Genomic DNA, 24,678 nt, shown 5'->3' with positions numbered 1-24,678 from the left:
AATTTAAAATAAAAGAAAGCAAGTGGAACTATTAAGAGAATTAGAGAAGGGACCAAATCAACATAAGTGTTAGTAAGAAAAATACATAAAGCAGGTAAGATATTATACAAGCACTCCATAATTACATGTTATATTCAGGAAATAGTGATAGTTAAAAATAACCAAGTCATTTAATAGCAATGTATTTAAACTTGTTACACACCAGCATGCTGAAAACTGAAGGGTTTGATTTTGTTATAAGACCTGCTTTATGAAATCTCCAGTAGATCTTAAAAAATTCAATAATTCACTATAATGAACTACATATTAAGGATGCAACTATTCTGCCACCACTTGGTGAGAGTGATCAAAGTCATGCTGAAGAGGGAACATCCATATAGCCAACTATATGGATGTTCCAATCAGGACAGGTTTCAACTACAAATCTTGAAATTATGAAAAACTCAGGAGAATACTATCTTTGGTACCATCATATCAGTTATTGAATGGGAAGGATATCAGCAGCACATTAAAAGTTCTGAAAAGATGCTTACATGGCAGTATCTAAATGCGCCCTTAGAGTTCAAATAAATATAATGGGAGTGAAATAGAGATGCAATATCATTAAGCAAGAGATTCATAAGATAATGCGGAAGGAATAAGTTTAAGAAAACTTATGACATGTAATAAAAATAACTACCATTGGGTTTATTTGTCGTAAACATTTGATACTACTAGTTTTGCCACGTTAATTGGTGGCTTCATCTGGGTTTGGATGAGCAGAGAAATATAAATAAACAAGCTTTGATTACGACCAATAAACTCAGTGTTAGTTAATTTTATTACATTAGCAGTGTGGTCAAAAATAACATACTTATAAAAAAACTTATGACAGCTGGTGTTGGTGATGTATGGTCTCCTTCGACGAGTCCTTGACTTCATGGAGGTCTAATAATAATATTATCATTATTTAATATAATAATATTATTATATAGCTGGAAGTGTAACAATTTTGGATATGAACTTTGATGTCATCTGCCAATATATTATAATAATAAAGACCACTCCCTCTCGGAAGATCCTGTAACCTCTAGAAAGCAAGTCCCCTGGGTGGTGAATAGGGGAGCCCACCAGATATGGTGGGGTGGTCCAAATATGTTGAATAAGGACTTGTGGACCAACATGTCCACAGGGACTATCATCTTGATAGCGAGAAAAGTGGCTTTCCCATGGTCCCCTAGTTTGGTCTATTCTCTCTCCCTCTTCTTTGAGGTAGGCCCCCTTGCTCTTTAATCTTTCCTATGTGGCATTCCTCAGCAGACTCTTGTAACTCATTACCTAATGCTATCAGAGCAATCGAGGGCTATGGGTCATTCTATTTCTATCTCTACTCTATGTCTTTTCTTTAAAATTCCCTCCTACCACTTTAAGGAAAGCTTGAAGGCCTCAAGATGGCAGCCACATCACCAAGCTAGACTGCAGATGGCCAGTAACCCTCTCAGTCAAAATTTTAACCCAATAAAAAGACTCATGAAGATAGTAAACAGACAGACTTTTTTGGTAATGAACAGGCTTGGAATAAGGATTCAAGAAGAAAACTATTGAAAACAAAAAAAAAAAAAAAAGCAGAAATACACCTATTGAAATATAGCTACCTGGAATGTGAGAAGTATCCACCACCAAATCATAGAACTGGACCAGGCATTAGAAGAAAGAAATGTAAAAAATAGCAGTAATTACAGAATCTAAAAAAAGCAAAGAGGAACAGACGAAACTGAAAATTACATCTATATATACAGTGGAGTAAAAGCAGAAGAGAGAGCTAAATCTGGTGTAATGATCTTTCTACATAAATCTCTTAGAAACAATATAATCCATTACAACTTTTGGAGTGACAGAATAATAGAAATGAGAATTAAAATAGACAGAGGTTATATGACAGTAATTGGAACTTATGCACCTGAAAAAGGAAAAGAGGAGGACTCAGAAAACTTTTACACCCAACTGGAGAACATTTTAAATAAGACCAATCCTAAGGATCACATTTTGATAATAGGCGATCTCAAAGCAAGAATTGACAATAAACCATATAAACCAAACATAGGACCTATCGGAGAACTTTACTGCAATAGAAATGGATTAAGAGATTTTATTATAAGCATTAAAATAATGAACACCTTCTTCAAACATAAAGACATCCACAGATACACCTGGGAAGCAAGAGACATAAGAAGCATTATTGATTACATAATCAGTAATATCAAAATGTCAGAAATGATAATAGATACAAGAGCATACAGAAGATCTGATATAGAATTAGATCATTACCTTTTAATCGGAAAAATAAAATGGGAACCAAGATGGTAAACAACAAATCCTAAGAATCACATTTTGGTAATAAGCAATCTCAATGCAAGAATTGGCAATAAACCATAAAAACCAAACATAGGACCTATCAGAGAACTTAGCTGTAAGAGAAATGGAAAGGGATTAAGAGATTTTATTATAAGCAATAACCTTAAAATAATGAACAACTTCTTCAAACATAAAGACATCTGCAGATACATCTGGGAAGCAAGAGACACAAGAAACATTAATGATTACATATCTTTAGAGGTACCTGTGGCATAGTATATTTAAAAATAAAACACATAAAAACCACAGTAATAACTTTTTATTAAAAAAGGTACAAATATTTTGTACTGAAATTAACAGTACATCTTCAGTGTCATACAAACAGTTAAAAGAATGAAATACAAAGTAAAGAACAGTCGGTGGATCACCAATTAACATAGTTGCCGCATGCTAGGAGATTAATTACTAAATATTATTAATCCTTTAAAGATAATTAATTTTTATTGATGGTTGCATAAAATAAAAGTCTCCCAGATTTTTGAGAGAGTGAGACAGTCATTTCAATTCAAATTTGGCCTATGTAAAATAGCTTCACAACTTTCTTTAAAAAGGTGTTCATATTTGAACTTGCATCTATGGAGGAGAAGAGCTTTATCCCACTGGATATTATGAGTAGTATCAATGCCGTATTGTGCTAGACCAGACTTATGAGGTTTCATGTATTCAATATAATACTGATGTTCCATAATTCTTTTTTCCACAGAACAGCCTGTTTGTCCAAAATAAGATGCATTGCATTCACATGGTATTTGGTAAACACCCGCCAAAGATAGAGGTGACAGTTGAAAGTTTATTTTTCACTTGGTTAGACTATAATAAATTTAGTTTAATCCTTTATCCAAGTGAGAGCAAACAAAAAAAACCTTTTGGCAACTCCTATGGGTAAAGATGACCTTGCTATTGCTTCTGCCTGGTATCTCCAACTCTGGGCCTGGCTCCCACTGAAGAGACCTCAACAAAGGTCGAAACTAGTCTGGGTAGTGGCCCATCCCTTAATGCATAACATTGTACATATCCGCAAGGAGATGTGTTTTGCATTATGGGAGATACTGGGATAGGAATGTCGGAAGCTTGCTCCACCTTTGCTACGAGTTGCCTGGTGTTGTACTGCTTACCCAGGTAAGATAGTACACCACCATATTCAGTCCCGAAGATATTTTCAGGTGCAAACTTTGTTTGCTCTCACTTGGATAAAGGATTAAACTAAATTTATTATAGTCTAACCAAGTGAAAAATAAACTTTCAACATCTTTCTCTAAATCAAGAGTAATTTAATAAAAAAAAAAAAAAAGGTGGCAAACCTTTTGGCAACTCCTATAGGTAAAGATGACCTTGCTATTGCTTCTGCCTGGTATCTCCAACTCTGGGTCTGCCTCCCACTGAAGAGACCTCAATAAAGGTCGAAACTAGTCTGGGTAGTGGCCAATCCCTTAATGCATAACATTATACATATCCGCAAGGAGATGTGTTTTGCATTATGGGAGATACTGGGATAGGAGTGTCGATAGCTTGCTCCACCTTTGCTATGAGTTGCCTGGTGTTGTACTACTTACCCAGGTAAGATAGTACAACACCATATTCAGTCTGAAGATATTTTCAGGCACAAACTTTGTTTGCTCTCACTTGGATAAAAGATTAAACTAAATTTAATATGATAGAGGTGACAGTTTATCTTTTGTAGAAGGCAAAAAATAAAAAAATAAGAAATTTTGTTGATAGGAATATATGTGGGAATCAGATGATACTTCTTCAAAATTCTGCCTATCTGTTCTGAGATGCCTGGAATGTAAGGGATTGGAACTCTGCAGTCTGTTGAAGAAAACCGAGGTATTGGATCATAGGACTCAGTTATCTCCTGGATTTGATTGGGGTTGTAACCATTTGATTCTATTAGCTTTTTTATAGTGGAAAGTTCTTGTTGTAAGATTACTGTAGAGGAGCGCACTTTATGTGCTTTATTAATTAAGGATTTCATAATGTCAACTTTTTGAGATATATGATGAACAGACTTTTGATGAAAGTCTGTTCATCATATGAACAGACTTTCATCAAAAAGGGGTGCTTAAGGGTCAAAGATGTATAACTGAGAGGAGACCTCCACATAGCCTTTAAAGGAATGCGGAGAACAGACCAGGGCTTCTGACATAATGTCCAATCCTCACCTTCTCGTGGTGCACCCTGTTGGGTATCTACTTTGATACTGAACGAACGAGGATGGACTGGCAATTTGGGATTTAGCCGATCAAATTGTATTCTTATTGGTTAAACCAAAATAAAAAATGATGGTACAACATGACAAAATTTTATGCCGGCTGGGGCATCGCCCGGTTAAACAAGGCCCCCGTTGTTTTCGGCAGGGAACCAGGGCGAACAGCGAAAAGTCAGCAACTGGAACAAATCTGAAAACAAACCCCAACTCAACATCACCAGAGTTAAAGATCGGTACTGTCAACGTAAGAAGCCTGAATGGCAAAGAAATGGAGCTAGCTGAGGAATTAGATAAGTACCAGATCGACATAATAGGGGTGACTGAAACAAAAAAGACAAAAACTGGTGAGATCTTTCTGAGCAATAAATACAAAATGTTATATTCAGGCAATGACAATCAAGGAAAAGAAGGAGTAGCCATAGTATTCAACACAAAATACGAGGCTAATCTTCTTGAATGGCAGTCAGTCTCAAGTAGAGTAATCTGGGCAAATATGAGAATGGGGAACTGGACAATGAGACTTATTTGTGCCTATGGTCCCACAGAGGGTTCTACTAAGGTAGAAGTGGAGGAATTTTTTGAGGCTTTAGAAAAAGCAACTGACACAATGAAAAATGAAAAGTTGGTCCTTGTTGGGGATCTAAATAGCAGAGTAGGAAATGATTGTGAGACATACAAAAATATTTTGGGAAAATTTGGAGACAAGAGCAAAGCTAATAATAATGGCAAATATCTGTTGGATTTCTGCTCAGGACATGGACTGGTTATTACTAACACCATGTTCCAACATAAAAATGTGCACAAATTCACATGGAGAGAAGAGGCTAGGAATAAGAAAAGTCTCATTGACTATGTTATTGTTGATAGTGATGTTTTCTCCCTGGTGCAGGACACCAAAGTGTACAGAGGATTTGAAATTGGAAATGATCAATATTTAGTTTTGAGCAGGATAAAATTGAATTTCATATTGAAAAGAATAACACGTAAGAAAGTTTTAAAGGGAATAAAAGTGGAGCAGCTCTCAGATGTGAACTGTAGACTAAAATACACTAAGATTATTGAAGAAAAAATGAAAGAGTTTGAAAACAAGAATCAAACCTTGGAGATTCAGTGGCAAACTCTGAAGAAAACATTGATTGATTCTGCCAGAGAGGCATGTGGTGAGGTTGTGTGCAAGGATAAAAAAATCAGAACTCCCTGGTGGACACAGAAGTTAAAGAGGCAGTGAAGGAAAAGAAGAAAGCATATCAAAAGTTCCTGGCAAATAAGTCAGCTTTTACTCTTACAGAATACAGAAACAAATGTAAGAAAGCTAAACAGTGTGTAAAACTAGCTAAACAAAAGTCATGGGAGGACTTTGGCAAGAATATAGAAAATAAATATCAAGAAGGTGGCAAAATATTCTGGAGGTTGTTGAAGAAGCTTAGGAATGGAGGAAAGAGTGCTGTAAAAGAAGTTAGAGATGATAAAGGTGACATGAAAACAGGAGAAAAAGATATCCTTGAAGTATGGAGTAATTACTTTGAAAAACTGCTAAATGAAACAAGCAGTGATGACAGCACAGTGATAAAAAACACTGACCAGGCATGCAGTCAGGAATACATATCCATACTTGAAGTAGAAAAAGCCATCAAAGGCTTGAAATGTGGAAAGGCAGCAGGAGTAGATGATATTCGACCAGAAATGCTGAAGTATGGTGGTATAAAAGTCTTACAGTGGCTGCACTGCATAGTTCAGAAAGCCTGGACAGAGGGACGAATTCCCGATGATTGGAGTAGCGCTCTCATAGTACCCATATATAAAAAGGGAAATAAAACTGAATGTGAGAATTACAGAGGTATTTCCCTACTGAGTGTTCCTGGCAAGATCTATGGAAGTATACTTGAGAAACGGTTGAGAAGAATTGTGGAAGAAAAGCTTGGTGAAGAACAAGCTGGATTCAAGCCAAATAGAGGCAGTCAGGATCAGATCTTCACTTTACGACAAATAGTCAAGAAAGCATGGGAATACAATAAAGATCTGCATTTAAGTTTTGTCGATTTGGGAAAGGCATATGACAAGGTGCCAAGAGAGAAGCTATTCAATACGCTGCAGTTATATGGTGTCAATGGGACATTATATCAAGCAATACTTAGTCTTTATTTGAGTTGTAAGTCAGCAGTTAGAATTGAAGGGAGTACAGGAAGATGGTTTAATGTTAAATCTGGTGTGAGACAACGATGTACATTATCCCCTCTGTTATTCATTATCTATATGGATCACATTATGAAGGAATGTGGTATTAAACCTGATATCAAAATTGGAGATGTTAATGTCAGCTCTTTGCTTTATGCGGATGATGTTATACTTCTAAATAAATCCGCTACAGGTCTGCAAGATTCTCTGACTAAATTGAATAGCTGTTGTAATAGATATGGTATGAAGGTCAGCAATAAAAAGACAAAGACAATGAAAATAGGCAGAATCATTGAAAATGTCAACTGTGTTGTGAATGGAGAACCTGTGGAACAAGTAAAACATTTCAGCTACTTAGGCACGATTTTTACTGAAGATGGTAAATTAAATATAGAAATAGACAACAGAATCAGCAAAGCTGGTATGGTGGGAAGTCAATTGAATAAATTCATATGGAATAAGAAAGAAATTAGTCGGAACACTAAATTAGCTGTATACAAGACAGTGTTCAAACCAGTTTTAAATTATGGATCTGAGAGCTGGGTCTGAAGTAAAACACTTGACCAAAGACCAGAGACCGCAGATATGAGAGTCCTGAGAAAGATTAGAGGCGTGAACAGATGGCATCAATGGCAATATCATATTAAAAAGGTGGATATTAGGAAAGAACTTGACATTGTCAGCATCCAGGAATGCATTAGCAGAACTAATCTCAGGTGGTATGGTCATTTAAATAGAATGGGAGAGGAAAGATTAGCAAAACAAGTGTTCTCTGCCAGGTTGGCAGGAAAACGACCCAGAAGAAGACCAAGATATAGGTGGATTGATACGGTACAAAGTGTCTTAGACGATAGAAATATAAGATCTGATAACGTTGGAGTCTTGACAAGTAACAGACTGATTTGGAGGAAAATTGTACATAGGAAGTTTGTAATGATGTAATTTTTTCATGTAGTAATGTCATATCCTGTACACCCCCTTGAGTACATGGCAGGAATTTGATGATGATGACTTTTGATGAATGTATCTGCCAGTGAATGTAAGTTTTCGATAGACACTGGTAGACAAAGTACCAGAAGATGTACCTGTAAGGAGGATATCCAAGAATGGTAAACTACCAGAATTTTCTTTTTCCATGGTGAATTGAATACGTGGGTGACGTGGGTAATTTATCTGTTGTAGAAATATGGAGAGTTTTTCTTCAGCATGTGGCCAAATAGCAAAAACATCATCGACATAAGAAAACCAAAGAGAGGGTTGAAGATTTTATTTTATGCAACCATCAATAAAAATTAATTATCTTTAAAGGATTAATAATATTTAGTAATAATCTCCTAGCACATGGCAACTATGTTAATTGGTGATCCACCGACTGTTCTTTACTCTGTATTCCATTCTTTTAACACTGAAGATGTACTGTTAATTTCGGTATGAAATATTTGTACCTTTATTAATTAAAAGTTATTACTGTGGTTTTTACGTGTTTTATTATTAAATTATTCATTACATAATAATCAGCAATGTCAAAATGTCAGAAATGATAATAGATACAAGAGTATACAGAGGATCTGAAATAGAATCAAATCATGACCTTTTAATCAGAAAAATAAAATGGGAACAAAGATGGAAAACAAAAAAAAAGCACAAGGAAAATAGAAATTTTGAATCATTCAAAGTTAGACTTTTGAACGACAATAATATTAAAGATTTGTACCAAAATAGAATAAAGAACTGGATGATAAGTATAAAAGAAAATCTGAACATAGAAGAAGAATGGTCAAACCTAAAAACCATAATGACAAAAGCTGCAAAAGGAAGCTTAGGAACAAAGAAAAAGTGGAAAAGGAAAAAGAGGCCTTAGGGACTTGGATGACTAAATTAAATGCATTATTGAAGAAAAGAAAAAAACATAAAAACTGGCTCAACTTAAAATCAATAGAATCAAAAATCGAATATAGCAGAAAAAAAGCAATAGCAAAAGTAGCATGCAGGAGAATAAACAGAAACAGATGGAACAATTTTGAAAAAAAATTAGAGACTGTGCACTCAAAAGACCTAATGCATATAAAATCCTTAAAGAACTAAGCAATGAAACTAGAGAAAAGCAGATATTAATACCATTAAAATAGAAACATGGCAAAATTACTACCAAGATCAGTGGTATTAGAGAAAACATTCAAAACAGAAAACTACCCTTTGCAAACATCTCAGACAACTTGGAAAACATCACTCTAGAATAATTAACAGAAGCATTAACCCAAAGTAAAACAGGAAAGGCTCCAGGAGAAGACAATATAACCTTGGACCTTATCAAATAAGCAGGACTTGAATTCTCGCTCAGGTTACTTAACTTTCATAATACGATCTGGAAAGAAGGAAAATGCCCACAAGATTGGACCAAAGCAATAGCTATCCCCATCTACAAAAAAGGACACAAATCTGATTATAACAATTATTGTGGAATCAGCTTACTTAGTACCTGTTATAAAGTATATGCAAAAATCTCAGCATATAAACTCATATAAACTCATTTCATTTTGGGTCTACATATGTATAGTAGACCCAAAATTAAAAGAAGAATGAAATGGATTCAGAAAAGGCAGGTCTTGCATAGACTCTGCATTTACGTAAAAATTACTAATCGAAAAACACAGAGAAATGAACATAGAAACACACATAGATTACACCAAAGCATTTGATAAAATTATCAGAGAAAAACTATGGGAAATCCTGGAAGAATATTAAATATCAAACCAACTCTTTAGACTTATATAATATATATCAATATAATAAAATATCTGTGAAGTACAATAATTCAACATCAAGTTGGAAACAAATAAACAGAGGAGTATGTCAGGGTTTGCCCTCTCTCACTGGTTTTATTTAATATATACATAGATAAAATCATAAAAGAATGGAAGATAACTAATAAAGGAGGATTCAAGATAAATCACAACACCAGATTTGCTACTCTACTTTTTGCTGATGACCAAATAATCCTTGGAAACAATGAAGATGAATTACAAAAATCATTATGCAGTCTAAATAATCTGATAAAAAACATATGGTATGGAAATATCAACAGATAAAACAAAAGTCATGGCCTTCATGACTTTTGTTCTGTCCATACCATAAGAAGCAAAATAGTAATAAACAACAAAATAATAGAGCAGCAAGTAAATACATTTAAATATTTAGGATGCACAATGTCATATGAAAATGAAGCTGATATAGAACCAAAGATATCAAACTTTTTAAAAGTAACAGGCATTATAAATAAAATTTTTAAACCCAATTATGTACAAAAACACACACGAATAAGAATCTACAACATAGTAGCTAAACCTATCTTACTTTATGGCAGTGAGATATGGACAATAAAAAAAACAGATGAAAGAAGAATTGAATCATCCGAAATAAAATTTCTGCACAGAACTGAAGGAATCATAATAATGGACAAAATGAAAAGCAGTGAAATCAGAAGTAAACTTGGAATTACAATCTCCCTAAATGAAACAGTTATTTGCTATAGAGAAAAATGAAAAGAGCACATACCGAGAATGAATAGAAGCAGAATACCTAAACAAATTTTAAATTACCACCCCAAAGGTACTCGATGCAGAGGAAGATCCTTAAAAAGATGGAATTGAGTCTGGAACAGGCCAATTGGCCTGTAAGCCTAAAAAGAAAGAAGAGAAGACCACTCAAAGAATAATAAGACTCACAGACCTATTAAGACACTTTGAACAATAAATCCTACACTATTTGAGACTTGTAAACATGATATTCAAAAATGATATTATTCCACAACTAAGGGCTGTGATAATTACACCTATTTACAAACATGGGAAAAGAAATGATATACCAAATTATAGTCCTATGATTAACCTACCAGTTGTTTCCAAAATTCTTGAAACAAAAAATAATAACACACTAGACTAAAGAACTACTTATAGAAAGACAACATTGTCCTTCAAAGTTTCCAGAAAACAAAAAGCACTACCACCTCATTAGAGACTATTTCCAGTGCCATAAAGAAACCTCTTGATAAAAATGTGTCCTTATACTTCTTGATTTAACCAAAGCATTAGATACACTTAAACATGACATACTTCTGACCAAACTATACCTAGTTGGAATAAGAGGAATGCTACATACCTGTTTCATGAACTAGCTCTCAAAAAAAGAACACAAATAACAAAAATAGGCACAAATCACAGCAGGGACAAGATAAGACACAGCATCCCATAAGTTGCCATATTATTACATGCTCTGTTCAACATATACATTAACGACATTCACAATTTGGCAACACAAAGTCAAATATATCAATACACAGATGAAGGCATGCTACTAGCAAGTAATTCACACAGACATCAGCACTTCCTTCTCCAAAGCACAAGACCTAAATGAAATCACAACTTACTTCTACCAAAATTCAATTATAATGAACCGTACCAAAACACACTGTTAATTATGCAGAATCCAAGAATCATGCACCCTGCACTACACTGCCACACATACCACTTCATTAACAACAAGAAGTGGTATGTGTGACAGTGTAGTGCATGTGGTGCAGGGTGCATAATTAACATTGTGTTTGATACTGTTCATTATAATTGAATTTTAGTAGAAGTAAGTTATGATTTCATTTAGGTCTTGTGCTTTGGAGAGAGAGGTGTTGATGTTTGTGTGAATTGCTTGCCAGTAGCATGGTAATGTCATCTGTGTAACAGATGCCACTGTCCCAAAAATCGCACCCACCATAACACATGCTAAATACCTTGGCAGACTGCCACCTTAAATGGACAAAACATATAGAATATGTACATACAACACTGCATCATTGCAGAAAAAGTCTTCCAAGTAAAAGACACAATTCCATCTAATGTAAAAAAGCTCATACACCACGGTATTTGCAAATCACTACTAATTATGGTATAACAGTTACACAAGCACAAACAGCCATCTAAACAAATTAGAAACATTACATAAGAAAATTGTTTTGACAGTGCTTTGGAGACAACAGATACACCAGACAATAACTGAACCCCTTATGGCGATACACAAAATCCTGAGCATTGAAAACCTAAAACACTACATAATGTTACTGAAGAATCACTTCAACACCTATCATAACAACAGTGATACATAATCACATGACATGACCTGTCACAACTCTTTACTCAACTAGATGCTTCAACAACTCATAGTTGTGCAGTGAGATCATATCTCATACCCAGACTGCTCAACAACCTACCAAAAAATTTAAAACACAGACAATTATGGGACGCTAAAACATGAACTGTGGAAGTTACATCAACAGAGTTAGTATATCACATTACACTTAAATACAGTTCACAAAATTATAGCATCCAACACCTATGTTCGATCCATAAAAGTATCAAACAACATAAATACTATATGCTAATCCTACTCACTTTATAAAAGCAAACCCTAGCTTCAAAGTCAGTTGGATTAGCCTGCCTCAACATGCTTTGTAACAACTCGGTTCAGGAAATTTCTGCCCTGCTGTATAGGTGCTGCAATCAACAGCAATTGATAATACTATTAAGTAGAAATGCCTACAGGTGAATATCATGAACAGCTAGACCTCATAAAATTAGAGAGCAAGACCACATGATGAAGCACAAGACAAAAAAAATTTGCTTGTCCTTAATTGAAACATTCGCTACATCTGCAATCAATGCCAGCACCACAAATGATTGTCAGGACCCGAAGAACATGGATTTTCATGGCTGCACAGTTGCATACAAGCCTAACATCAGCAAGGACAATGCCAAACGCCAAATAGAGGCAGTGTAAAGCTCATTGCCATTGAACTCAGAAGCAATGGAAATGCATACTCTAGAGCAGGGGTCAGCAAAGTGATCGATATCCACCCCTGAAGGGGGGGGGGGGATCGATGTGGCTATCCAAGGGGTCGATAGATGTTGAGGGCTCAAAAGGGAGTCAATAACACCTAGTAAAGATGCAATGCCAAATGGCTACTATTCATCAAACACATTCTTCTCATTAACCATTCCAAGTAAATCAATAAAATGTAAGTACATTTTTTAATGTTCTTTATAAATTTCTTTAAATATTTCTTATTGAGAAGCAGTAATGAAGTAAAAGGGTGAAGGAATTATTATTTTTAAATTGAGAAATTTATTATTAATAACATTTATTTAACATGATGGGAGTCGATGGTCTAAAAAGTTTGCCGACCCCTACTCTAGAGTGATAAATCACACTTCACCATCTGGAAGTACGATGGATGAATCTGGTTTGGCAGAAGACGGGATAATTTGCTTTTGGCCTTCCAACCTAAACATGTACACTACTGAAGCATGTACACAAATTGCTGAAGTAATCCTCTCAAGAATGAAAGCATATATTCCCCATTCCATGTTAAATTTCCATCCCCCTAGGTAAGCCTTGGTTCTCCAAAAGATGTGCCAAGGCTGTACAAATGAAGAACCAAACATAAAGCAAGAAGCTATCAAAGAACTCTGTCTCTTTACACTAAAACCCAAAAGAACTGCAAAGAGTTAAAAGCAAGAAGCTTGCATAGTGCTCAAATGGTAACCATGCATTTTAGTCACTCGCCAGTTGGCCACAACTTTTGCCCAACACTGCTCCCAATGCAAATGCATCCAGATGAGTCTATTGTATCATCACTCACAGAAAAGCCAATCTTCTGGCATCATACTTTACCTCAAATGCCTGTATAGATTATTTTGGTAAATGTCCCCCAACCCTTCCAAACACTTAGCACCTCCTCTGACCTTCCAGGAAGTGATCGAAAAATCCTGTCCGAATTAAATGCCAAAACGTTCCCTGGCCCTGACAGCATTCCTTCAATTGTCCTGAAGGTTTGCATTCCAGAGTTGACTCTCATTCTATGTTACCTCTTTATTCTCTCTTACTCCACTGGCATCTAGCCTACCATGGAAATTAGCCCATGTCCAACTTATTCCCAAGAAGGGTGACAGATCCTTGCCATCTAACTATCGCCTAATCACTCTGACCTCAGTCTTCTCCAAATTAATGGAGAGAACCATTAACACCCAACTCCTACGCTACATTGAAAGCTCCAACTAACAAACAACTGCCAGTATGGATTACACCAATGCCATTCAACAGGGGATCCGCTCATTTATGTTACCCACCTCTGAATAAGTACCATGAAAGTTTGGTAAATCTTAAGTGGTTACACTAGACATATGAAAGATGATGTCCTTGTGCTAGACTGACACAAGGATTTATTAAGTAAGCTCCTATCACTCAGTCTATCCCATTTTTGCAGCTGGGTTGCTAGTTTTCTCACTCGATGCATATTGCACATGATGGTGAATGAACATTTTTCTAGTTAAAAGATGGGAAACTGTTCACATGATGGCGAACAGTTTCCCATCTTTTAACTGTGCAACTAATGCTGGTGTCCCACAAGGTTCTGTCCTCTCACCCACCCCATACATCTATATATCAATGATCCACTCCAGTTGACCACCAATCCAATACACAGTTTCATTGACAAATAGACTACATTCCTCCCCCTCACTTGGAAAAACCCCACACCAAACGAACCACTACAATTTACAGAGCAACAACCTCTGCAAGCCTAAATTCTGACTCCAAACTATTCTTCGATGAAGCTCAAATAATCCTGTCAAATTCAAAGCCCAAAAATTAAAGTAATGGCTTATTCCCCACAAAAAAAAAAAAAAAAAAAAAAAAAAAATTCTCCCAGCCATACCTTTGACAACACCACAAATCTCTACACAAGATGATATCTCTCTCTACTTGGAATTAGACTAGCTTGACATCAAGATTCTTTTGGCATTACACATTACAACCACTGCCTCCTCAAGATCCAAAAAAATTAGGATTCCTCATTCACTGAAGGCATTACTTTACCTCCAAACAACCATTAACTCTGTACAAATATGACCATTCATTGAGTGCTGCTCACACATCTTGGGAGATGCCCCAAAGAGATTCCTAAAAATACTCAATGTAATGCAGAAGAGAGCAATCAGACTAATTGCCAACTCATTTCTTACCAACTCAATCCAACCACTCTCAACCCAGGTGTTTAATATCTACTGCTTGCATCATCTATAAACATTTCTATGGTAAATGTTCATCAGAATTATCATCAATAATCCTCCTTCTCTCTACCAAATCCAGTGAAAATGCGCAGCTACCACCCAACACCCCTTCACAGTCCAACTCCATACTCATAGAACAAATTTCTCTTCCTCCTTCACTCCTACTATTGCTGTACACTTTCTCAGCCTTCAAATCTAGCATGAACAAGTTCCTCCTTTCCCCATACATAGTACTAATACACTGTGCATTGACTGACCAACCAACCTCTCATATATGGGCTCAACAAAAATAATCTAAACTTACTGCACTTTACTGTGATTCACAAGATAACTAATTCTAACTACAATGGCTCATATTGTATATTCGTATGCATTATATAATCAGAAAATCCAAAATTTTTGCTTGCTTTTAAGGCATTTTCCTCAGGGAGGGGTCTCTCAGAAAAATTAAATGTAACAAGAAATTGTATCACTAAATTACCAAGAAAGTGTGTCTTAGCTACAGACCGTTTTTCAGACAGAGACTGAGAAAGGTGTTTTCACATGCTCCTCACTACCAGTGTGCTCTAATGTCAGGACTGTAGAACTTTGTCTCTTTAGTCTGTTTGCCTTCCTGCTGGTGAGCCTGTGTGAATATGCTTAGCGTAATTTCTTTGTGGTTGTGAAGATGTCTTTGATAAGAAGGAAAAATATCAGCCAAGTAATTTAATAGCTAAATAAATTTAGTTAATTATTATCCCTATGCATGTGTTTTCTCCTCTAAACATCAATGAGTGATAATCAATGTCTAAGCATCTACATTACTCTTCATAGCATTCCTCCCATAAATAGAATGCATACAGTTGAGTGAACAATACAAAACTGGAAGAACTGAATTCCAAGTTATCAAGGAGACAAAAGAGATAAGTATTAAGATGAACAATGAATAGAATTGCCAGCAGAAATACTACAAAAGTGTCTTTTATTTGTATGTTTGCATGCTTTAGACAATATAAATAATCACTGTCACACTGAGGAACACAGTGATGAGTAAAGCTGTGGGGTTATCATTCCTCTCTATAAGACTAATATAACTATCTGGGAAAAACTAATTTACAGTTACCTCATCTGGATTTGGTGAAAGGAGATGGAAAAATAAAAACAGAGAATTTGGAGGACACAGGTAAGCAAAATAACATAAAAGTGTGAAATTTTCACTGTAAGAATGTGAACTAGAAACTTTAAGAAACAGGCACCAAAAAGTAGCATATATCAATGCATCACATGCTCATTTCAGTTAGGTGTGCTATCGTGGCTTATGCAACCAGCGCTACAAAACTGACATCAGATTGATTGCATTGACTGTATGACTGCATTTTCATCGATGTATGAAAGTTTTAAGAGTATGTAGCACATCGGTGCGCATCTTAATTGGTCTAATGCAATTAACTTTGAATACTTTAATTTACCAATTAATTGTAACCAAATCTGACCAGAGCGAGAGACAATGTGTTCGTTTTAAGATACTGTATATTAGAAAACAATAATGAAATTACTATATTTGGTTGGTATGTTTGAATTACTCAAAAAGTGTAAAATTTGGAAGAGGAGGATGAGGCGTACCTCCTTTGACTACAATACTGTTTCCCATTGTAAATTTCCCATTTGCAGGAGGTTATGGCTCACTGTATACCTAGAGTCCGAACAGTAAATCAAGTAGGGGTTAAATGGATGAATGACACCATTAAACTTGAGTTGCAAAAAAAGAAACAACTGTGGAGGGAATTTAAGGAAAATGGTGACTTGCAGGCACATGAACGATATAAAGCGCAGGCCAGAAGGGTAACGAGTGTGGTAAGAAAAGCAAAAGCAGATTATGAAAGGAAATTAGCCATGCACCCTAAAGAGAATCCCAAACAGTTCTTTCAATATGCTGCAAGTAAAAGAAAAACTGTACACGGCAGAATAATTTTAAGGAATGCCTATGGTAGGGAGGTCACTGAATCAGTCGATATAGTGGAATTACTGAGTGAGCACTTTGCAAGAGTATATCATCCAGTTGGTGACATTGAAGGAATGAAGGAACAATTCGTTTATAGGGGAATTGTGGTGAATGACGTGGAGGTGAATAATCTATTACAGAACCTTAATGTGAATACATCTGTGGGATTGGAAGGTTCTTACGTGAAGAGTCTTACGTGAAGCGGCTAAAGAATTGTCAGTGCCCTTGACCATATTGTTTAATCTGAGTCTGAAGACTGGTTTAGTCCCGAAGGGGTGGAAGGAGGGGAAAATAGATCAACTGCATAAAGGAGGATCAAAGACTACTGTTGCAATTTATCGATTGATCAGCATATCAGGAGTCTTTGTCAAGGTCTTAAAGAAAGTAGTCAAGGAAAAAATACAGGAATGGATTGATGAAAATGAGATACTGCATGGTTTTGTGAGAGATAAATCATGCCTCAGTAACTTGCTCAGGTTTTATAACACAGTGACAGCTGAATCGGATAAGGGTAAAGGGTTTACAGTGATACTGCTGGACCTGGCTAAGGTCTTTGACAGGATACCACATGGAATTCTAATCCATAAACTGCAACATATGGGAATGAATATAGGGTTGGTGAGATGGATAGGAGGATGGTTGATGGAGAGATACCAGAGAGTAGTTTACTCAGGAGTGGAATTCAAAAGATGGCCTGTGACTAGTGGTGTGAAGCAGGGTTCTGTTCTTAGACCACTGCTGTTTAATTTGTTCATTAACGATATAGGGAAGGATCTAAGAGGAACGGTTCATTTGTTCGCTAATGATGCAAAGTTGGGTAGGGCAATAGTGAATGCAGAAGATATTCAGCATTCACTATTGCAACAAAGACAGCAACTCATGACAAATGGCTACGTTCAATTGGACTGGTTGACACAATAACCAATCACAGCCTCTAGGTGCTATTGTCTCAGAGCTCACCCTGCCTCACCTTCTAAGCAGTTTAAAACCATTAGAACACTAAGAATTTGACCTGCTGCACCATCTCTACACCTTTTCAAAGGGCTCAAAAGTGTATGTATTTTGAACTACGCCCAGGCTATTAAGGAAAACATTACTCAATGTTTGCACGTCGAAAAGGGTCCTCTTCATGAATTAGTATATTGTGTTTAATTTTATGAATCATGCAAAGTCTGGAAACAATTAGGAGATTCTTTAATTGTAATAAATGGAAAAATATAATATCGGTGATATTGCTATTTTGTGGATGGGCACCACACATCTGGTATATTCGCCCCTGATATATATATACACTCTGTCCAAAGCGAAACCGAACTCTTCAAAAATAGAAGAAACTAGTGGCACCACCTGTTGTATCTTTTTGTTGTTGAAAGCAGCAGCCTTCATTAGTGTTGTGTCAACTGGTTATGACATTTGTTTCATTACAAGCTGAGTTATAGTGCCAAGAGTGACAGTGTGTTTTGACGAATGGTTGGAAAATGAGTTTCAAACAGAGAGCCGCGATTGACTTTTGTGTTAAACTTGGTAAAAGTTTTACTGAAATTAATCGAATGCTTCAAAAAGCATACAGTGATGAATGCTTATCCCATACTCAAGTTTACGAGTGGTTTAAACGATTTCAAAGTGGTCGAGATGCTTGAGGACAACAAAAAGCTGGGCCATCCAAAAACTGGACTGAGCGAAGTTGACATCCAAAAAGTGAGTGATTTCATCAAAGAAAACCCGAAATCGTCTGTGAGATTGATTGAAGATGAATTGGGGATTCCAAAATCAATTGTGCAGAGTTGATTCCAAATTTTTACTGAGAGTTTGGGCTTTCGTAAATTGAATTCACGATTTGTTCCACACAAGCTGACCGACAACCAAAAAATGTATCGAATTGAACACTGCAAAGACCTCATTAAAACCGCTCGTAAGGACTCAAACTTCCTTGAAACAATCTTTACTGGTGACAAAACGTGATGTTTTGAGTATGAGCCCAAAACAAAGTGCCAGAGTGCTGAGTGCAGACCACCAGAAGAGGGGCATCTGAAAAAAAATCGCTTGGAGAAGTCAAAAGTAAAGACAATGCTGATTTGTTTCTATGATTCCAAGGGCATTATCCACAAAGAATTTGTTCTGCCTGGCCAAACGGTCAATGGTAAGTTTTATCTTGAAGTTTTGAAGCGAATGATAACGAGAATTCGTCGTACACGGCATGAGTATCGTGACAACCAACCATTCGTCAAAACACACTGTCACTCTTGGCACTATAACCGGCTTCTAATGAAACAAATGTCATAAACAGTTGACACAACACTAATGAAGGTTGCAGCTTTCGACAACAAAAAGATAAAATAGTTGGAGCCACTAGTTTCTTCTATTTTCAAAAAGTTTGGTTTCTTTTTGGACAGAGGGATGTGTGTGTGTACACACACACACACCCTTATTTTGGCCAGACAGACAAATCTATTGAATTACACATGAAGGAACACATGAGGGACATTGCTTACAAGAGACAACAAGCCAGTGCCTTATCAAGCCATATCCTTTTCTCGGCTAATCCTAATGATGAAACACCAAGTCATACAGTCCGCTGGGACAGATCTACTAACATCTTTCGTTGCTATGATGAATTGGAGAGAAAAATCATAGAATCTAGGAAAATCATCCTCAACCCTGAACATCTAAATAATAACTTGAGCTACAACCTCCCAGACAGTCATTCAGCTGTAATCATGTACTGGCGTTCACGTGATGCTGCAAGCACGCACTTTCCTAAGAATGCAACAAACGAAAGAACAGCTTTAAATACAACTCCAACGTTTTCATATTAATTATGTATAGAGACTCTATATGTTGTTCATAGTTTTTTTAACCTTCGGTGTTTAGTGTTTTTTTCTTTTATGCCACCTGATGAAGGCTGTTATAAGACGAAACTAGTCATGTTTTACTATTAAACCCCCTTTTACCTAACTCTCGGTTTAAGTCATTCAACTCATTTCACAATATGCATTTCAACCGAGTCAATAAATCATCATCATACATACATATATATATACACACACACACATATATATATATACATATATACACACACACACACACACACACACACACACACACACACACACATATACATACATACACTAAAGAAAAATAGTATGAATATTAAAGATATATGTGTTATAAATTATTTTCATAGGAAGAAGAGGTATTTTAATACTTGGCAGGATGGGGAGAGAAAACAAGAGTCTAATTATTAGTGTGAGTGAGTGAGAGATGGGGGGGAGTAGAGAAAATGTGCATAACAAATTCATAGAAGTAGCAGTGGATGTATTTCCAGTAAATGAATTCATGATCATTAAACCTATAACTGATACACAGTAATTTCAGTAACCTACTGTTTATCCAACCTTCAAAACAATGATCTTTCAAATTAACTGACCAGGTATGTAACCGATTTATGGCAAAACAACATGTAATTGTACTTTATTCATGCAATCCTTAGGTTATCAGACTGGCAAACTGTCTTCCAATTGTAGTCAGAGAAATGATAGACTACTCCTGAATGCTATGTAAAGTTCCTTCCTAATATCTTAAATTAAGATATTAAAATCTTATTAAAAATTAAGATTCTGCTTTGATGCTCTCTGTTCACTCTTCTAATTTTTGTCAAAACTCTCATATCTGTGGTCTCTAGATCCACATGTTAAATCTTGTATGAACATCATTTGTATACTACTAGCTTAGTAGTATATAAATTTATATAGTAGCCATATAAATTTATTCAACTGGATCCATACATATCAAGCTCATTTAATTTATCACTTATCTCCATATTTAATTTGATATCACCAAAAACAATCTCTATGTAGGTGAAATAATTTACTTACTCTACAGGTTGGTTCTATATCGAGGATGTGCAGTTGAGTTTTCCAGGTTGTGGAAAATATAATCCACACACATATATATATATATGATGAATAAGAGGTAGAGATAGTATGCACCCTTTTGTTACTTCTAATTTTACATTAAACCATCTTCTTGTGCCTTCTTCAGTTCTAACTGGCGAATACAACATAAATAGAGTGTACATATTATATGATGTTCCATTTACTCTATATAATTGTAGTGTCTGAAACACTTTTCCTCTTGGCACCTGTTTTATGCTTTCTACACATCTACAGAACTCAAATACAGATTCTTGTTATAGATACATATTATCATAATTTCTCAACGGTTTGTGGTAAAGGGAAAAATATGGCCCAAACCAAGTTTATTCATCTCCAAGTTTCTCATTCACAATTGTCATTAGCCTTTTTTTTTTTTTTTTTGCAGATATACTTGGATAAACTTTATCTGCAACAGTCATAATGAAACTTCCTCTCTAATTCTCATATTCAGTTTTATTTTCCTTTTTACATATGGAAAATATGAGAGCTCCATTCAGATCATCCATATTTGACCTTCTGAATCACTGAGCAGCCACTGTGAAACTTTTATATCTCCATATTTGAGCATTTCTGGTCAAATATCATCTACTCCAGCTACTTTTCTGCACTTCATGTTTCTGATGGTCTTTTCTACCTCAAAGAATGATATGTAATTCTGATTCCATTCCTCTTGGATTTTTTCCAACATGGTTCTATCACTGCTTATCTCATGTCGTAATTGTTCCAAACATACAAAATATCTTTATCTTTAGTTTTTATAACATTTTTATCATCTCTGATTCCCTTTATCAGTACTCTTTCCTACATTTTGAAGTTTCTTTAATAGCCTCAGTAATATTTTACTACTTCATGATATTTATCTTCCACATTCTTACCAAAGTCTTCCCATGACTTTTGTTGAGCTACTTTTACACATATCTTAGCTCTCTCTTACATTTTACTCTGTATTCTCCTACACATTTGATGACTTACTCGCTAGGAACTTTCAATATGCTTTGTTCTTTTCCAGGACTGCCTCTAACTTCTTGTGACCACTACAGAGTTGTTCTGATTTCTCTATCCTTAGAAAGAACTTCACATGTCTCTCTAAATAACTGAATCAATCACAGTTTTCTTCAGTTTACCCCTGAGATTCCAATGGATGCTTCTTGTTTTCTCTTTCATTTTTTGTTGAATATTTATATAATTGTGTCTAAAGTTCACTGCTAGACTTTCTTTTTAAAACTTTCTTACCAATTTTTCTTTTGAATATAACATTCATTTATGTGCTTCATTTCAAATTTTATTTTTATTTCAAATCTCCTGTATACTCTTGTATCACAAAAGCAGAGTGAGATATCAATATCAACAATAACACAATCAATGTGACTTCTCTTTTTTTTCTTGTATCTTCTCTCCATGTGAATTTCTGCACATCGTTATATGTATTGCAACATGGTGTGAGTGATGATTAGTCCATATCCTGTACAAAAATCTTATAGGTAGTACTTACCAATATTACTAGCTTTGCCCTTTTCTCCAAATATTCCCCTAAACATTTCTACATGATAGGGATTCATTTCCTATCCTGAGATATAAAGATCTTCAACAAGGAGCAGCTTTTCTGTTTTCTTTATGTCTGCCTTCTCCCTAATGACCAAAAATTCCTCAACTTCCTTAGTAGAACATTCTGTGCAACCATAGGCACAAATAAATTCCATTGTCCAATTTCCTATTCTGAAAATTTTAAATATAACTTTGCTTGAAACTGCCTATCAATGAAGAAATCAATCTTTGTATTTGGTGTTGAATGCAGTGCTGGCCAGTGAAATTTTAAGTGGGAGTGCTGCCTATACAAAATAAAAATAAAAAAAATTCTTTTTTTTAACTAATTAGTAACCAATTTATTAATAAATAAATCTGTAAATTTATTTATTAATAAATTGGTTACTGATTAGGGAAAAAAAAAATATTTTTTTATTTTGTGTAGGCAGCACCACCACTTAAAATTTCACTGGCCACCACTGGTTGAATGTTACTTCAAATCTCTTTAGCATGATTCACCTGTGTTGGTCTTCTTTGTTTCAGTACACTAATTATGTTCCATGTGGTACATCTAGTCTTCTTAGAGGTCAACTTCTTTTTTTGTTGATATTTATGTTGATGATGAAGGTATTAATTCTTCTAATGTTTTTGTATCAATAACTGGCTTTTCACTGCTTGCCTTGACTCCCTGACAAAAATGAACAAAGGAGGGGAAGATATGTTTAAGAATAGAATGTCCTAGTAATCATGCAGTTTTATCATGCCATACTATGTTTTCTGTTTTAAGCCAATACAGAATACAATTTGTCAGCTAAATCTCGATTTCAAGCTCATCCTCGGTGTTCAGTAGCCAGTGGATAGTAACCTAGAAAGTTCTAAATATATATAAACTTTTGCATTAGTTCCTTCCTGCTAAAACAAGTTATGACCTTTTTAGTGAGCACAATTAAAATTACTTAAGACAATGTACCTTGGTAGTGCTGAAGCAATTTTTTAATTCTTATGTCCCAAATCTTTACTGTACAATCAGATCCCGTCGCTGCAACACATGTACCCGTTGGATGGAATGCAACGCAACTAATATACCTAGATTTAAAAATAAAATAAAAAAATTTTTCATGTGCATTTGAAGCACTTAGTAATATGTAGTTACTACTTCCTCTGGGAAATGAAATAAATGTTAGCCAAGAGAATTTAATACACAACACAAGTGGTAAACTGCAAATTTCATATGCTAAACTTAATTTTTATTGGTAGAATTTTTATTATATGAATTACACATAATAGCACCAATTCATAAACTGACAGAGGAGAAACAATTCAAAAATTTCTTACTTTATCGATGTTAATGCTGTTTGGAAATTGGGTGAAATACAAAAAATTAATAAATATAAATAAAACAAAGGGAACCTTTTTTTTAGGTGAGTGAGTACTATTTTTGTTTATAATGTATCTAATCAATTTGTTTTAACAATCTATAAAAGTATAAGAATCTTCCTCGATTTGAAGTGATTTCAATGAAGTTGAGAATCATAAGTTCTCAGTTTCATTTAAAAGCCTTCTTAAATTTCCTACATCATATTAATTTCTATTTATAACTAAACAATCTGACCATTCTAGTCGATAATTAAGTAAAATTTAGATATTATACATTGCAAAAAAGAATAAATTTACTTGCAGAATATGCCATGCTTGGTAGGCTATGTAGGCTGGTTTTGTATGTTCGCGACATACAAAACATGTCTAGCTAACACCTTTACAAATACCACATTATTAACTTTAAATTCATTTTTATATTTTTCAACTTCTGGGATATCTGAATTTTAATACAGATATTATACAAAGAATGCACGAGAGACAATATTTTTAATTCACAACATAATTTGTCTAGATGAGTTGGGTATATCATTACTGTAAATAATATTTCATTTATTAAGTTATTTTGAATATACTTAGAATAATTACCAACTTTGGTTATAACAGTTAATGATTAGTATCTTTGAATTAAGTCTGAGATCAGTAATAGCATTTCCAGAGGAAACAAACCTGATTAGCATTTCGACAATTAAAACAGATGACTGAAATACAAGAAAATCCTCATCATGATCATATAGACACAAACACAGCAAAAGTAAATAAAGCAGCAGCTCAGAAAATGCTAAATAACCTTGACAGAGAATGCAGGAAGAAATGTTCAAAGATTAACATAACTAAAACAAAATTTATGAAATATTCAATTAAAATTAGCAGATAATGATACCGAAATTGTGGATGACTATATTTGCCAAAGCAATAGTAAAAGAATAACACTAGGAAACAGAATTTTTGCTGGCTGTATACTTA

General features: G+C 35.0%; 1 protein-coding gene across 1 annotated transcript in view; it reads right to left on the bottom strand.

Moving 5' to 3' along the window:
- Positions 1-24,678, bottom strand: part of LOC150106228 (uncharacterized) — a 373,927-nt gene that overhangs the window by 141,752 nt on the left and 207,497 nt on the right. The window contains exon 8 of the mRNA XM_090392254.1: positions 23,306-23,421. Coding sequence (XP_090248380.1) covers positions 23,306-23,421 — 116 coding nt within the window. The remainder of the gene's footprint in view (positions 1-23,305; positions 23,422-24,678) is intronic.

Source organism: Typopeltis vanoorti, chromosome 5, assembly GCF_054136105.1.
Source record: "Typopeltis vanoorti isolate ZY-2024b chromosome 5, IOZ_Tvanoo_1.0, whole genome shotgun sequence".
Lineage (NCBI taxonomy): Eukaryota > Metazoa > Arthropoda > Arachnida > Uropygi > Thelyphonidae > Typopeltis > Typopeltis vanoorti.
Note: the sequence above shows the minus strand (reverse complement) of the source record. Positions and strands in the feature narration are given on the sequence as shown.